This window comes from Ahaetulla prasina, chromosome 1, assembly GCF_028640845.1.
Source record: "Ahaetulla prasina isolate Xishuangbanna chromosome 1, ASM2864084v1, whole genome shotgun sequence".
NCBI lineage: Eukaryota > Metazoa > Chordata > Lepidosauria > Squamata > Colubridae > Ahaetulla > Ahaetulla prasina.
In genome coordinates, this window is record NC_080539.1 from 359,384,885 (window position 1) to 359,402,006 (window position 17,122).

The 17,122-nt window shown below is 37.8% G+C and overlaps 1 protein-coding gene across 1 annotated transcript; it reads right to left on the minus strand.

The window, feature by feature from the left end:
* Window positions 1–619: 619 nt before the first annotated feature.
* HAUS8 (HAUS augmin like complex subunit 8) lies at window positions 620–17,118 on the minus strand. The gene is made up of 11 exons (XM_058163260.1): window positions 16,949–17,118; window positions 16,811–16,860; window positions 16,521–16,576; window positions 15,046–15,133; window positions 13,916–13,999; window positions 10,180–10,250; window positions 7,557–7,631; window positions 7,293–7,451; window positions 3,700–3,838; window positions 2,720–2,861; window positions 620–1,788 (listed from the first exon to the last, which is right to left on the minus strand). The coding sequence occupies exons 1-11, from the start codon at window positions 16,972–16,974 to the stop codon at window positions 1,668–1,670; spliced, it is 1,011 nt and encodes a 336-aa protein (XP_058019243.1). The 5' UTR covers window positions 16,975–17,118; the 3' UTR covers window positions 620–1,667.
* Window positions 17,119–17,122: the final 4 nt, after the last annotated feature.

A 17,122-nucleotide genomic window follows, 5' to 3' on the forward strand; every position in this document is an offset into this window, starting at 1 on the left:
TGTCTGATTTTAACTATAAAAAGAATCCATATAAGCCACCTTGAACTCCCAGATAAAATGTAAAATAAATGCAATTAACATTAATATTTGAAAACATACTATTGTTCTCCAACAAGCATACAATTTGAGATCCTTTCAATTCACTGAGCAATAGTTCTGTAAGATTCTAACAATTAACCATAAAGCCAATTGGCACATGGAACTGTCGATTCCCTTATTTTACCCTTGCTTTAGATACTGTGATTTTTTTTTCTGTATGGCCCAAAGCAGAAAATGTAGCTTCTTTTTTTCTCTGTTAAACATACTATAATTTCATATATACATGTGTGTTTTGTCAGAATTCAGGGGATAGGATAAATAGAGGGACTAGAATAGTAGAGTTCAGTCTACATGCCAATTCCATAGGCAGAACACAGAGTGTGCAAACTATCAAACAAAATTCTCAATTTCAGAGCCTAAATAAAAAATGCCTATGATCATCAATATATCGGAGCCCTATAGCGAGAGAGAAGTGCCAAATTCTCAAGCTACTTTTTGAACAGTAATAACATTATATTATTGCTAATGAACTTTGGATAATTTAGAAAGGCAAAGAATATAAAAAATTGTTTTATTGATTACAGAAAGGCCTTTGTGTAGCTCATGCCGAAGTGTGGAATGGGCTTAGGAAAATGAGAATCCCAAAACATTTTGTTGTCTGCACATGAAAACATTATCCAGAATAGGAAGCCACAGTCCAGGCAGACTATACTGTAACAGTCTGGCTCCAGATTGGCAAAAGAGAAAGGATAGGCTGCATATTCTCCATTTATTCAATCTACATGCTGAAAATATATTGAAGGAGCTGGACTAGAAAAGTAGGTTGTTTTTAAAATTAAACACAAATAACTGCTATTCTGATGATACAACTACGGTAAGTAAAAATGCAAATATTCTGCAAGTTCCAGCAGTGAAATTCAAGAAGCACAGCGAATAAATAAAACTAAAAATAAACAAAAAGAAGACCAAACAAATGACAACATATACCGCTCTCAGAATTAACAAGGAAGATATTCAAGTGGGGAATAGTTTCTGCCTTTTAGGAACAACTACCTTTTAGGGACAACTATCAGTCAAGAAATATATACTCCCACAACCTCCAGAAACCAGACTATTACTCATGCTTGGCCTACAATCATCTTTTGGGTTTGTTTTGATTATTTGTGTTGAAGACTGTGGCAAACTCTACTACACGCAAGGTGTGTGTTCATTTTTCAAATTATTTCCAAAACATTCCTTCAAAAGCTAATGTTTGTAAAATATCCCTGAAGGCAGGGAAAGAAATAAACCTATTCCAATGAAGATTATAACCAGATTTGCAATGAGAAAATTGTTTTAATACAAAAGTGAAAGAATCTCAAAGTGCAAATATATCCTTGTTTCCATTAGCTGAAATGGCACCAAGAGGGATGAAGGGAAGAAAGCACATTTTGTGCCTTATTTTTCTGTGCACCTTTCCAACTATTCATGTCAAACAATTAGGCTTCCCCTTAAAATATCCTCGCCTCTCAAACAAACGAGTAGAAAATGTTACTCCAGGTAGTGTAACCTATTTCAGTCTTTCAGTGACAGAAAGAACAGAAGGACCAGCTTCCTGTTTCAGTGACACCAAGAGCTAAAGATTGAATCTAACTAAAATACAATTGCTTCATGGTCTCCAGACCCAAGGTGTCTTCACACACTTTCTGATAATGAAGTGAGGCCTCCTTGCTCACATCAGCAGATAAATCCACAACACGTGCAAAGGTCCTGTGGGGGAAAAGACAAGAAGGGGGGGGGGAAGCAGTTGAAGCAATTATATGAACAGGCTTCTAATTTCCTCAAAAGAACTTGTGAAAGTAATTAAAACCTTAATAGCACAGCTGCTTGAACTGATTTAAATTTCATTTAGTTCAGGTTCAGCCAGTACAGTGCCTAGGGGCACCATGAAACCCTAGATACTACAGCTAGGCTCACTTGTCTGATCTGCAAAGGTTCTTTTTATAAATAAAATTTAATTTACAAGTTAAATAGGAACGTGGCTTGATGCAAAACAAAGCATGAATTATATTAAATGCATTAGTTTCACGCTGACTTTACTATACATATGTCCTCTTAGCATAGGCATCATGGGGGATAGATTATTTTCCAGTAAATGGGCATTTTGTAACTTACGATGCCCACCCTGGCAACTGTTTCATGTATAGGCAAACCTGCAGTCAGCCATTTTGTGAGCACATCATCCTCTGCCAGAATTTCAAATGTGTTTCCCCATGAAAGTATCTCATAAGGACTATGAACTGATAAGCGCACTGATGGGAGGCCATGGCTAAGCTGGGGAAGTTTAAGAGGCCGGTGGAAGGAATGCAACTGAAAGAGCTTGATTAGCTAATGACCACCACTACTTTTGAATCACTACTTACCTGAATTTGCAATTGTTTCAATCTAAATTTCCATTTCAATGAATTGAAGGATCATTCTAACTGTGTTTCAACAGAAACCATGAAAATAAATACATGCGAGGGAGCTACTATAATGGGACAAATCCAAATAGAAGCTGTCTTGTTCTTCAAACATTTCTACTCTCAAAAAAAAGATGACGCTTATGAAACAAGCTATATTAGTGCCATGTGATCATCACTGCATCGTTATATTCTGCAAATGAAAAATGTATAGTTTCTTCTTATGCCTTTACAAGTACCTTGGCAGCTCTGCATCCAGCTTCAAAGATACTTCCTCTAGTTCCTTCATGACATTCAGTGCTTTGGCATTTTCTTCAAAGTTTTGTAGCAGAGCTTCATTCAAAACACTCTGAATCATAGCCAAGCTTTTCTGCATATCAGCTATCTCGTAAAAGTCAAAAGATGCAGTTGTTAACTCACACAACGTAGTCAGATAACAGGTAGTCCTCAATTTATGACCACAATTGAGCCCCGAATTTCTTTTGTTAAGCGACACATTTGTGAAGTGAGTTTTCCCCCTTTTTATGACCTTTCCTGCCCCAGTTGTTAAGTGAAGCACTTCAGTTGATAAGTTAGTAACCTGGTTGTTAAGTGAATCTGGCTTCCTTATTGACTCTGCTTGTGAGAAAGTCACAAAAGGCGATCACATGCCCTTGGGACAATGCAACAGACATAAGTATGAACCAGTTGCCAAGCATCTGAAATTTGATCACATGATCATAAGGATGCTGCAAAGGTCATGTCACTTTTTTCATTGCTGTTGTAACTTTGAATGGTCACTAAATGAACTATTGTAAATCAAAGACTACCTGTAGTGGTGATGATAATCAAACCTGGCTGCTTAGTTTAAACAAGCTTGTAAAGGATGACTTTCTCTCTGTATTGAATAACAGAAACGAAATGACTTATGCATAAATAAGATTTTGAAGGGCTGTTATTGTTGTATAAACATCTTCAAAGTTTCATGTCTCTTTTTGCAAAATTGGATTGTCAAGGGGCTCAAAACTTCGATTAGCACGAGGTTCACTACTACCTTAGCAATAAAATATTCTAAGTCATAGAATTCAAGATGCACCCGAATTCATACATATACAGGACCCATTCAAAAAATTCCCCATTACAAAAGCATTTCCCAACAGATCACAGTCAGCTGTTAAGGCTAATTCATGAGCCAAAGATTGGCCATCTGTTTGATAACATCATGATGACATTTTTGTACCTAGATATTGGCCCATGTCTTCTACGTAGATGTCCTTCATGGGCAATTCGTGTCTAGTTGTGTCCAGGGCTGTGGCAAAGTGCTTATAGTCCTTCCTAAACTGGGCACATTGTTCAGAAACAGGTCCAAGTATTTCAAGCTGGAAAGCAAGAGGGTGGGGCAGCGAAAAAAAGAGAGATTATGATGATTAGTCACAAGTGGCATATGATACGAGAACTGTGCATAGTTCCCCAATATTTTTAACAACAAATTTCACTACAACTTCGACCTATGACCATTTGAAGTTATGATGCCATTGAATGAAGGTGGTTATGCTCAGTCTGGGAGTTCTGGCTATCCAGTCCCACCCTCAGTGGTTCAATGATTGCAATTTGGGTACTTGGCAATTGGTTCACACCTAACAACCAGTTAGTACCAGTGCAGTACCCTAAAATAATGTGATTACCATTTGCAACCTTCCCTGCTGGCTTCCCCAGAAAGTCAATAAGGAAGCCAGCAGGGAAGCTCACAAATGACTGGAGTTTAAGTCTTCCCCACCTCCCCCAGTTCCTCTGTGCTTTTGCCATGCAAGCCACTTGTACACCTTCCACGACCCTCACCATGCTTCCCTTGCAACTTCTTGATCCTCTCACATATACCCTGACATATTCTCCCCAACTCCTGCCTCTTGTGCACATCTTCATGCAATCTTCTTGACTATGGCCTCTTCCACATACTTTTACATCTTTGTGTATCCTGCCTGACCCACTTCTCTCACACACCCTCACATCCTCGGGCACCCTCCCCAACCAGCTCGCCCAACCTCCCCTGCATCCCCTTGCTCTTTCCCTCACCTAGCAGCAGATATTTACCTGCCTTCCTGGGACTTGCAATTTCCTGCTGGCTTCCACACTGACTTGGTTTTGGGAAGCTGGCAGGAAGTTCCCTTGTCTAATAACCGTGGGATTCAATTAATGAGGGCAATTGGGACTGCGGGGACTGCTGTGCTAAGCAATAGTATCACACTTTATGATTGCAAATGCTAGTGATAGAAATTCCAGTCCCAATTGCTGTTGTTGGCTGAGGACTATCTTTAATAGCAGGGGAAAAGTACCTTGCCTATTACTTCAGCAGCAAAAACATCTCCCTACTAACTGGGTGAAGGATACTAGATTTCGTAATAGCTATGATTATGCTATGATATGTAGTGTTTTCAATTCTCCAAAGAAAACACTTCCTGTTTAATCATTGCACTGGCTTGTAATAGTCATAGAACCAGAGGTAGAACCGAGGTCATTTAGCTGAATCTACCACTGAGTACTAGATCAATAATGTAAAATGTTCCTTTAACAACCCTGGCTCAACAACTTTGATGACTAAATGAGTACCTATGGTAAACAAGAATTCTATCTGCCAAATAGTTGTTACATTTTTAAATAGCACCAATCACTAGGACAGATTTCCCAGTTTGATGCCCCCTTCAGAAACATTAAACTTCAAGCTTCCTAAAGTAATTCAGTTGAGATATATCTATTATAAGACAAAACAGTGGACTTTGATTAAGCCTAAGGGAGTACAGTATCTATAGTAACATTTGTAAAAACACTTGTGTTTATGTATTACATGACTAAGGGCCAGCTTAATGAAAAAAACATACTAGAATGCTTGTTCATTTATCAGCATGATTAATGAAAGGATTGTGCTTGAATAGGAAAACTCTTCATTCCAGTCTATCAAAGATGACCATAGCATGGCAGAGAAGATTAAAGGATCAAAATGATAAAAAGCCCAAGCACTAATTCTGATGAAGATATTATGGAATATTGTTATCTGAAGAGAATATTCCAGAGATCAAAAGAAAACAATTTGATCCAATGTCTCCCATTCAAATAAGTAAAATGGTAACAATATCTAGATAAAAATGTATTAAAGATTGCTGATCATAAGTATAAGGACAAAAAATGGATAACTCAATTCTTCATTCTTCTGCTATTCTTCAACTTTCTCTTCTCTTTCTTCTACAACACTCCTAACATCTTAGCAGTTTTTTAATCTAAACAGGTAAGAAGTATGACTGTTCAATAGTTCTTACACCTGCATTTTGGACTACATTCCTATACACTCAGCTATTTCAATTATTCTTAAGACTAATTAGGGACAAAATTATACATCTAATGTACTGTATTTTTGCTAATGTGAAATGCCTGAAAGAGCACTAGGAAGGAAGACCAAACCATCCAAAAAAGATGATTGATTCAGAAATATGCACAAATTCTGGACATTAGGATCTAGAGATTAATAAAATTTGCTTAGGGCAAATTGTCCGTATTGATAAAGTAGGATGGGAATTGAAATTTGGCACATCTGGAGGTTTCCAGACAAAGATTCAGTATTTTGCCAAAAATGTGTTTTATTCAGGTTTTATCTGCTGTTTCACATTTAGCCTTCAGAAACAAAGCAAAACATAACTGTTCTACCTTTTGCCTGGTATCCTGCATTTATTTCAAACCTGGGCAAAACGTTTGAAGTAACATTTCTTTTTCATCTCTTTTAACCGTTATTTGTAAAACTGGATTCCCTGTTGATATATTTTACAATGTATTTTATTACTATTAGTTTCTGTAGTAAGGTATGTGGATTTCCATTTCTTCTGCAAATAAACAATTTCTATATCTTTTGTGCAAAGGTGGTTTATATTAAACACAATAACTGACTGCATCTGCTTGGGCCCATACCGCAACTCAGCTTGCTTACAAAAGCCATAGACTATCAGACCAGAGTTCTGAAGAGATATCTATACCATTTTTTCTCTTCTCACATTTGGAGATCAGCATAGTTCTATGTTATTAAAAACCAATCCTATTCTTCAACTATTCCTAGTCAATTTTTTTTTTGCTTCTGCTCTCTTTTCTTACAAGTCTGTTTCTTAGTTTTGTTCTAGATTTAATCTGCACAAATGGTGCTTGGTTCCCATTTAAAGTCCAGTTGTTCAGCAACCAAACTTACAACAGTATTGAACAAGTGGTGGTTATAACCAGTCCGTGTAGTTATGGCAGTCACAGCATCCCATGGTCACCTGATTGTGATCTGCAACTTTCCCAGCTGGCTTCTGACAAGCAAAGTCAATGGGGAAGCCAGCAAGAAGTCACAGCTCTAGTCAGGTGAGGATCTTGCTTAACGACAGCAACCAGAACTGTTAATGCTAAACAGTGCAATCAATTGATTTGTCAACTTATGACATGTCACTTAATGACAGAATTTCTGGTGCCAAATAGCTTTGGTAAGCAAGGTTACCTAGATATTTTAATGGAGGTGTAGCAATGTAGCTATTACCAAGTTAGTAAAAGCCCCCAAAAATAATGGGGCAAAAAATCTAAATAATGAATTGACAGACATCCAGAATAGAAAAAAGGGGAGATACCTGTATCCATTACAATGCAACAACAATGTATTATCTATCCATTTATAGAAAAATCATTTAATTAGGAATGCTTTATATACTTTCCAAATCCAAGCTTTCCTTAGGAAGCTATTGGTAGATATTTGGTAGACACTTTACATTAATTTTGGAGTTTCCAATCTATTCCACATATATTTTGTAAAACTAAGCAAACCTGTCTCCCTAGGGCTTCAGAGAGCTCCGTCTCTTTCTTCAAATGCTGCAGTTTATGCTTCTTTTCGTGTGCATTCTTCTGCAGTTTCTCCACTTCCTCACAGAGCACTAACAAGTTTCTTTCAGCTTTCCCCTCCAGGAGGACAAGGTTTTTCTCCATCTGTGACAATAGAGCATCTCTAGGTTCAAAACTATTTCAAGATGTTTCCAAAGGTGTTTAATTTTTCTTTAAAATCATCTTGTATTTGTGCAGTTGAGCTATTACCTTTATGGAGGCATAAGTTAACAGCAGCATCTGAGAGTCCAGCATCCCAATCAGATCATCTGAATCAGAGCATGTCTAATAAAGAAGCAGATGTATTGTTTGAAGTGGGTAGTAGACCAAAAAGTAGTCACACAACAGGACTGGGACTATTTTCCAATAGCTCCAGAGAAAGCAACTCAGATTAACCCATGGTAGATACGCCGTTACTGACTTTTCAGGAATAGGAAGATTATTAAAAAAGAAGTTTTAGCCCAAGAATACAATTGTTTCTCTTATGCTCCTTTACTGCTGTATCACCTAATGTAGTGTACAACTACCAACTCTGGGTGCAGATATTCCCCTCTCAAAATGTGAAGGTTTTCTTGAACCTTCAATATGAATAATAATCATCCTTGCAATTAATATGATTATATCACAATTTAATTGCAGAGTACATGTCTTGTATGCAAAGCAGCATTTATATAATCCCTGGCATCTTTAGATGAGGCTGGTCTCATCTCTGAAATCTGAAGGGTTTCTGCCAGTCAGGTAACATGGTGCTAAATGCTGGATTAAATACTCATTTTATCTGACAAAGGGAAAAATGACTTTTATGCACCTAGTTTGTTTGGCTCAGTTTTAACTCCATAGCTGGGTCTCTTTCCTTCTGTTCTTGCAGGCATGCTCACCAGTTCTTGGGTACAGAGAATGCCAATGTATTTTATTTATTTGTATCCCACCTTTATTATTAATTATTATTATCATTATTGCTGTTATCATTATTATTTATAAATCATAGATAATACTCTCTCCTTTGGTTGCCCTACAAAAATATATACAGTACTTTGTTTGTCATAGCAAATATATACAGTCTCTGAGCATATAACATTGAACTTTAATTTTTATTAGAATTAAATTTTATTAAAACTTAGATTTTTTTCCAGGAGTCAAAGCAACAATACTTAAAATACTCAGAAAGATATAAAATTCACAAAGCATAGTGAATGTTGCTTACGTGTCATTGTTTTAATCAATATGGATATTGCAGTAACCATACTATTTTAAAAAGTTTAATACAGTTCTCCTTTTACAATGTTCACCAGAGGTTTAAATACTTGACCACTGTTAATATGGCCCAGTTGGCACACCAAAGGCCTATTCAGCCTTATAAGCAGTGGTGGGATTCAGCCAGTTCGCACCTATTCGGGAGAACCAGTTGTTAACTTTCTAAGCAGTTTGGAGAACCAGTTGGAAGAAATCTTATTTTGTTTTTTTCCACTTTACAGGGCTAATCCTGTAAGGAAGGCAGGAAGGAAACATTCTGGTGTTGTTTCTAGCCTAATCTTTATTGTTCTGCTTACAGAAACTGCCTCTCTGTTTAACCCTTATTACATTGTAAAAGCTAAGGCAAAGCACCCATCGACGTGTCATTGAGCTGGCCACGCCCATACAGTCACATGACCATCGAGCCACACCTACCCAGCTGGTCATTAGGGCAGAGAACCGGTTGTTAAATTATTTGAATCCCACCACTGCTTATAAGTACATATCCCACAGCAGACGATTCTGGGAAGACTATCATAACAAATAGCCCCTGGCAGCCTCTATTAATTACACACTTCCTCTTTTATTTATGCTCCATAAATCCATGCTCCATCATGATTTTGGGCAGTACACAATACAAAACAATGTAAATTGGTGACACAGAGAACTCAGAAAGAACACCCGGCTCCCCCCCAAAAAACCTCCATCACCAAGAGAATCCAAGAAACCAATTATCCCATAACAAGTCTGCCATCTACTCTAGCCCAAGGCCTGGAGAAAAGCCAAGAGCTCATTTAAATAAGATCAGGATGGAGACCAAGCAAATCTCTTGGGGAATGTCATTCCAGAATGGCAGGTGCCATTAAAGAGAAGGTCTTCTTCCTAGGTCCTATTATGTATCACCATTTCATTAAGAGAATCCAAAGCATATAGAAATTATGGAAGATCAATAGTCTCTCTCACATAATCTCATGATATGCCATGTTACCGGTGACAACCAGCACCTTGGCTTGCACGTACTAGTAACCAGTGCAGCTAACAAAACAGAGATATTACAATAGTGGCATGAACATAATTGCCCATGCTGCTGCTTTCTGGGTTTCCAAACAGTCTTCAAGGCAGCTCCCATACAGAGCCCACTGCAATAGTCCAAATCCAGCGAAGCATCTAGGTTAGTGGCCAATATAACTTACTACAGCAATATTTCTCCTCATGAATTATGCTGAACAAATTCCTCACATAGCACCAAGTAACAAAAGGAGTCTCTAGAGCAGGGTTCTCCAACCTTGGCAACTTTAAGCCTGGAGGACTTCAACTCCCAGAATTCCCCAGCCAGCAAAGCTGGGATTTGGGAATTCTGGGAGTTGAAGTCCTCCAGGCTTAAAGTTGCCAAGGTTGGAGAACCTTGCTCTAGAAAGAAGGCTAATGTGAAATGTCTGCCTTTATCACGAACATGGTGGAAATGAGATATAAAGGCAATAGGCTGGCATATGACAGCTCGATCCCAGGAAAGAATTCATCTGATTAGGGTATCAAGAGCTGCTATCTCAGTAAAATTACTCATTTACTTTTTAGCCAACAATGAAGTTGCTTTACTTACTGAGATCTTCTTTTTTTTGGAAAAGCCTTTTATATTGAGCTTTGAAACTGGTGTCTTATAGCGGCTTTTTTCTGAAAGTAAAAAAGGCAATCAAACATAGTTGGATAAAGGAATGAGGTCAATTAACTGTGTCCTAATATTTGTCAGCTACTTACTGAGATCTATGGATACAAAATTTTGCTTTAAAAAAGTTGAAGGCAAGAACGACCTATATCAAACTGCTTCTTTGGCATTTTAACAACATAGAGGGAATGCTAACAAGCACTCATATTCCATTCTGTATCTTGATTAAAAAAATAGGAGCCATCAAGTCTTTTCTCAGAAAGCAGGAAGATGGAGATATAAATAAAGACTATGAACTGGATTCTATATTGCCAAAAGGCAAAACTCAGGGATGCAAAGTCATGTTAGATATTATACCAGCAGTGGCTTGGAATGGCTAAATAAGAAAAGCAAATATTAACTGATCTAAACAGCTAATTTAGATTTGATCTACGCATTCTGTTTAAAGAATCTTGGTGTTACATTAACATGTAATCTTGAGTGTCTTCAATTCAATTTAAAAATAGCTCTTGTATAATTTTTGGAATAAAAGCATAAGCCTATTTTACAGCAACTAAACTTACATTCAAGTATACAACTCAAGCATGCACATACCATTAATAGCTGAAACCTCTAGTTCAGGTCGAGTACTCTCATGGCTATCCAGAAAGGTTGACTGTAATATACTAGGTATAGCTTCTGCAAAAAAAAGGGGTGAAGAAGAGGTTTTTCCTTTGGAATTCTGATTAATTAGGCCAAGGTAAGGAATCTATGTTTGACTAAATAATTGAACTGACTCGAAGAAAGTTGGGGGTCGTATCCCAGCAGTGGAATGACTATTGATTCAAGTGGACATTGACATCCTGTGCATCAGGTGACTTTTAATACACTTTTTCACTCATTTCCCCATATTCTATCTCTCTCAGACACACATATCCATTAGTATCCATTTTCAAAGGGATTAGACTATTTTAAAGCCTACTGCTATTAAAGTATAAATTTCAAGGAGAGAGGGAAGCTCAGGTGAGAAGGGATTATATATACTTTCTATTAGCACCTTCCATTAAAATAAAATCCTGGAATTAAGCTTTAAAAGAAGTTCCACTGAAATGCCGACATAGAAAGGGTGATGTTTCAAGTAAGTTCAAAATGAATTCCAGGATTTTATATAAACTCTTACTGGGCAGAATATTATGTTCATCTTCTACTGTTGCCAAAATGTTGCCAGCAGAAGTTTCCCTAAATGTTGCCAGCAGAAGTTTCCCTAAATGTTGCCAGCAGAAGTTTCCCTAAATGTTGCCATCAGGAGCTTTGCCCCATATCTCAGTCAAAATAATAATAATGGCAGATAAGCTTTCCTATAATTATTTTGGCATCTGACACATCGAGGGACTGCTGAGTGTACATTCCATATACATGGCAATAGTTCAATTCAATTTAAAAATAGCCCTTGAAACCTACAGAGCATTAGTCAGATAAAAGCTCCTTAAAATAAAATCCTGGAATTAAGCTTTAAAGAAGTTCCACTGAAATGCTGACATAGAAAGGGTGATGTTTCAAGTAAATTCAAAAATGAATTCCAGGATTTTATATAAATTTTTACTGGGCAGAATATTATGTTCATCTTCTACTGTTGCCAAAATGTTGCCAGCAGAAGTTTCCCTAAATGTTGCCAGCAGAAGTTTCCCTAAATGTTGCCAGCAGAAGTTTCCCTAAATGTTGCCAGCAGAAGTTTCCCTAAATGTTGCCAGCAGAAGTTTCCCTAAATGTTGCCAGCAGAAGTTTCCCTAAATGTTGCCAGCAGAAGTTTCCCTAAATGTTGCCAGCAGAAGTTTCCCTAAATGTTGCCAGCAGAAGTTTCCCTAAATGTTGCCAGCAGAAGTTTCCCTAAATGTTGCCAGCAGAAGTTTCCCTAAATGTTGCCAGCAGAAGTTTCCCTAAATGTTGCCAGCAGAAGTTTCCCTAAATGTTGCCAGCAGAAGTTTCCCTAAATGTTGCCAGCAGAAGTTTCCCTAAATGTTGCCAGCAGAAGTTTCCCTAAATGTTGCCAGCAGAAGTTTCCCTAAATGTTGCCAGCAGAAGTTTCCCTAAATGTTGCCAGCAGAAGTTTCCCTAAATGTTGCCAGCAGAAGTTTCCCTAAATGTTGCCAGCAGAAGTTTCCCTAAATGTTGCCTCTCTGAAGTAGTCATTTATTTTCTCTTAGTATTATTTATGAATTTCCTGACATTTTGTGTTGTATACAAATTAAAAATAGCCCTTGAAACCTACAGAGCATTAGTCAGATAAAAGCTCCTTAAAATAAAATCCTGGAATTAAGCTTTAAAAGAAGTTCCACTGAAATGCTGACATAGAAAGGGTGATGTTTCAAGTAAGTTCAAAAATGAATTCCAGGATTTTATATAAACTCTTACTGGGCAGAATATTATGTTCATCTTCTACTGTTGCCAAAATGTTGCCAGCAGAAGTTTCCCTAAATGTTGCCAGCAGAAGTTTCCCTAAATGTTGCCAGCAGAAGTTTCCCTAAATGTTGCCAGCAGAAGTTTCCCTAAATGTTGCCAGCAGAAGTTTCCCTAAATGTTGCCATCAGGAGCTTTGCCCCATATCTCAGTCAAAATAATAATAATGGCAGATAAGCTTTCCTATAATTATTTTGGCATCTGACACATCGAGGGACTGCTGAGTGTACATTCCATATACATGGCAATAGTTCAATTCAATTTAAAAAATAGCTCTTGTATAATTTTTGGAATAAAAGCATAAGCCTATTTTACAGCAACTAAACTTACATTCAAGTATACAACTCAAGCATGCACATACCATTAATAGCTGAAACCTCTAGTTCAGGTCGAGTACTCTCATGGCTATCCAGAAAGGTTGACTGTAATATACTAGGTATAGCTTCTGCAAAAAAAAGGGGTGAAGAAGAGGTTTTTCCTTTGGAATTCTGGTTAATTAGGCCAAGGTAAGGAATCTATGTTTGACTAAATAATTGAACTGACTCGAAGAAAGTTGGGGGTCGTATCCCAGCAGTGGAATGACTATTGATTCAAGTGGACATTGACGCCCTGTGCATCAGGTGACTTTTAATACACTTTTTCACTCATTTCCCCATATTCTATCTCTCTCAGACACACATATCCATTAGTATCCATTTTCAAAGGGATTAGACTATTTTAAAGCCTACTGCTATTAAAGTATAAATTTCAAGGAGGGAGGGAAGCTCAGGTGAGAAGGGATTATATATGCTTTATATTAGCACCTTCCATTAAAATAAAATCCTGGAATTAAGCTTTAAAAGAAGTTCCACTGAAATGCTGACATAGAAAGGGTGATGTTTCAAGTAAATTCAAAAATGAATTCCAGGATTTTATATAAATTTTTACTGGGCAGAATATTATGTTCATCTTCTGCTGTTGCCAAAATGTTGCCATCAGGAGCTTTGCCCCATATCTCAGTCAAAATAATAATAATAATAATAATGGCAGATAAGCTTTCCTATAATATAGCCAACATCGCTGAACTATTTTGGCATCTGACACATCGAGGGGACTGCTGAGTGTACATTCCATATACATGGCAATAGTTCAATTCAATTTAAAAAATAGCTCTTGTATAATTTTTGCAATAAAAGCATAAGCCTATTTTACAGCAACTAAACTTACATTCAAGTATACAACTCAAGCATGCACCTACCATTAATAGCTGAAACCTCTAGTTCAGGTCGAGTACTCTCATGGCTATCCAGAAAGGTTGACTGTAATATACTAGGTATAGCTTCTGCAAAAAAAAGGGGTGAAGAAGAGGTTTTTCCTTTGGAATTCTGGTTAATTAGGCCAAGGTAAGGAATCTATGTTTGACTAAATAATTGAACTGACTCGAAGAAAGTTGGGGGTCGTATCCCAGCAGTGGAATGACTATTGATTCAAGTGGACATTGACGCCCTGTGCATCAGGTGACTTTTAATACACTTTTTCACTCATTTCCCCATATTCTATCTCTCTCAGACACACATATCCATTAGTATCCATTTTCAAAGGGATTAGACTATTTTAAAGCCTACTGCTATTAAAGTATAAATTTCAAGGAGAGAGGGAAGCTCAGGTGAGAAGGGATTATATATACTTTCTATTAGCACCTTCCATTAAAATAAAATCCTGGAATTAAGCTTTAAAAGAAGTTCCACTGAAATGCCGACATAGAAAGGGTGATGTTTCAAGTAAGTTCAAAAATGAATTCCAGGATTTTATATAAACTCTTACTGGGCAGAATATTATGTTCATCTTCTACTGTTGCCAAAATGTTGCCATCAGGAGCTTTGCCCCATATCTCAGTCAAAATAATAATAATAATAATGGCAGATAAGCTTTCCTATAATTATTTTGGCATCTGACACATCGAGGGGACTGCTGAGTGTACATTCCATATACATGGCAATAGTTCAATTCAATCAATCGAATGAAATTCACAAAGACACTTTTAAGTCAGAGATGCATAACGTTTTGCACTAAGATAGCCACATTTGGTCATTACAAAGGTTGCCAGCTCCAAGCTCCCAAAAAGCTAATAAGACCGGACCACACCAATTTGATTTGGAATAATTGAAAAGTATATCGTGGAAAATAATCTTTTCCCCATTCATTACACTATATGATAATTTGGCAGCAACTCCTAGGAACTTACATCCATGGCTGGAGGACCACAGAATAACTAAATGTTCTTCAGATTGTTTTACTGAAGCTACCTGGATTCTAGAAAGTGCCTACTCTGGACATTTGGTAATAAATGCAGGGAAGACTTCTAGATTGTGTAAAGCAAAATCTTACCTACTGAGGTCTTGAATTTCTGACCAGATGGTCTCTTTGGAGATCCAACATTTTCTAGACCTTTTGCAAAGGACAAATTTGAAGTATCCTGCCAGTTAAATACATACATGTTGAAACTAAACAATTCAGTCTTATTTGATCGCTAAACAGTTGTTTTTATATTTCAGGTGGTTATCAAAACAAATCCGAGTCTTGTACTACTTTCCTAATTTGTTTATAATAGGAAATCATAATATGTAATTATATTATATAATTATAATAGGAAATAATAGGAAAATACATTGATATAGAGGGCCTTTTCCTGAGATAATTTTCAGTTTGATGGGCTTTTTGTTTATCTTTTTGTTATAAGAAATGTAGCAGTGATACAATTACATTAATTCTTTGTATGGATAAAACAAAAGATTCCTCATAATTTTTCCCCTAAATGTTGCCAGCAGAAGTTTCCCCTAAATGTTGCCTCTCTGAAGTAGTCATTTATTTTCTCTTAGTATTATTTATGAATTTCCTGACATTTTGTGTTGTATACAAATTAAAAAAATGAAACAGTTTGTTCCTGCAGGCTGACAGACACGGCAATAAAAGATTTGCATTTGTTTACCCAGAAAACAATGATAAACAAATCTGAAATTAAAAAATAGCCCTTGAAACCTACAGAGCATTAGTCAGATAAAAGCTCCCTTAAAATAAAGAAAGCAGCAACTTGAAATTTTTATTTTAAAAAATTAGAAGATAGGCCAGAAACCAAAGTAACTCTCCTCCTATACCAGGGTTGTCAAACACACGGCCCATGGGTCACGCACTGGCCATGCCCATACCCGATTTAGCAAAGGGGAAAAAAGTTGCGATACGTCATATGATGCCGTTATGACATGAGTTTGACATCCCTGTCCTATACTGTAGTACCAGAAAGCCATAGAACAGGATTTTTCATGCCCACTTGAGAATTTGGAGTGTTGAAGTCCACACATCTCAAAGTTGCCAAGTTTTTTAAAAAATCACAGCTATAGAGTCTATGGAGATTCTCCCTCATCCACGTCATGGTTGTCCCAAAGGTGCTTTTTTTCCAAGAGGCAACTGGACTTTCTGGTTTTTCTTTTTCTTGACACAGAGAAAACTCCAGGTGGCCTTAGTGACTGGCTAAAAGAATGCAAATATACTCAGCTGTCTGCAAGGGGTATAAATCCTTCCATTCCCCACCATCCAGTCAGAGCTCTGAAGAAGATTCTTGGATAAGAAGGGAAACCATTTCAAAGAAAAACAAGAAAGTTGCCTCTTGAAGAAGAAAAAAAGCACCTTTGCTATAGAGCAGGGTCTCCAACCTTGGCAACTTTAAGCCTGGAGGACTTCAACTCCCAGAATTCCCCAGCCAGCTTTGCAGCTTCAGCTTTCTGGGAGTTGAAGTCCACCAGGCTTAAAGTTGCCAACGTTGGGGACCCCTGCTAGAGAGGAATGTGTTTCTAATGCCGACTCACCTTTCCACCTGTTTTTTTATCATACTGCAGGTAACGAGATGGCACAATTCTTCCCCCTGGCAGAGGAAAAAATGGAAAGAGAACCCATGAGATAAATTTTGCATTTGTACCATTACTATTCATGAGAAAAGAAACTTTTCCAGAAACTTTGGGACTCAACAATGTTGAAGTTCTCGACTCCACAGAACGACTCCTGTGCAAAGCTCCGATATTGAGCTCCGACAGCTTTGTGCAGCGGATCGGCTGCTGGTTACGGACCATGAAATCTACTCTCCAATGCCAATTCTCACCTCTCTGTTTCGGTCGGGCACCCGTCTCCATCTCAGTCGCTCCAGGCTCCCTAGAAAGACAAACGAAGGTTGGGTGACGGGGAAATCAAAACCCAAACCATCCACCGATGCCATCCAGTCTTCACTCCGCTCTCTCACCCGCCGAGCGCCGCCTTTCCCGCCATTTCCGTCGAACACACTCATGACTTTCCCCACCCATCTAAACACATTAAGCCTCAGCGCATGCGCCCTGGAGCCCAGTTGGAAGGGACCGCCTGAGGCACCCGAAAGGCGGAAGCAGGGAAACCAGAGCGTCCCACTTTCTGGGAGCGG

Coding starts and splice junctions, on each gene's coding strand:
- HAUS8 (XM_058163260.1), bottom strand. CDS start 16,974: ATGGCGGGAAAGGCGGCGCTCGGCGG. Junction 3,839..7,292: donor CTGAAGCCCTAGGGAGACAG/GTTTGCTTAGTT, acceptor CTTGCTTTCCAG/CTTGAAATACTTGGACCTGT. Junction 2,862..3,699: donor AGACATGGGCCAATATCTAG/GTACAAAAATGT, acceptor TTTACGAGATAG/CTGATATGCAGAAAAGCTTG.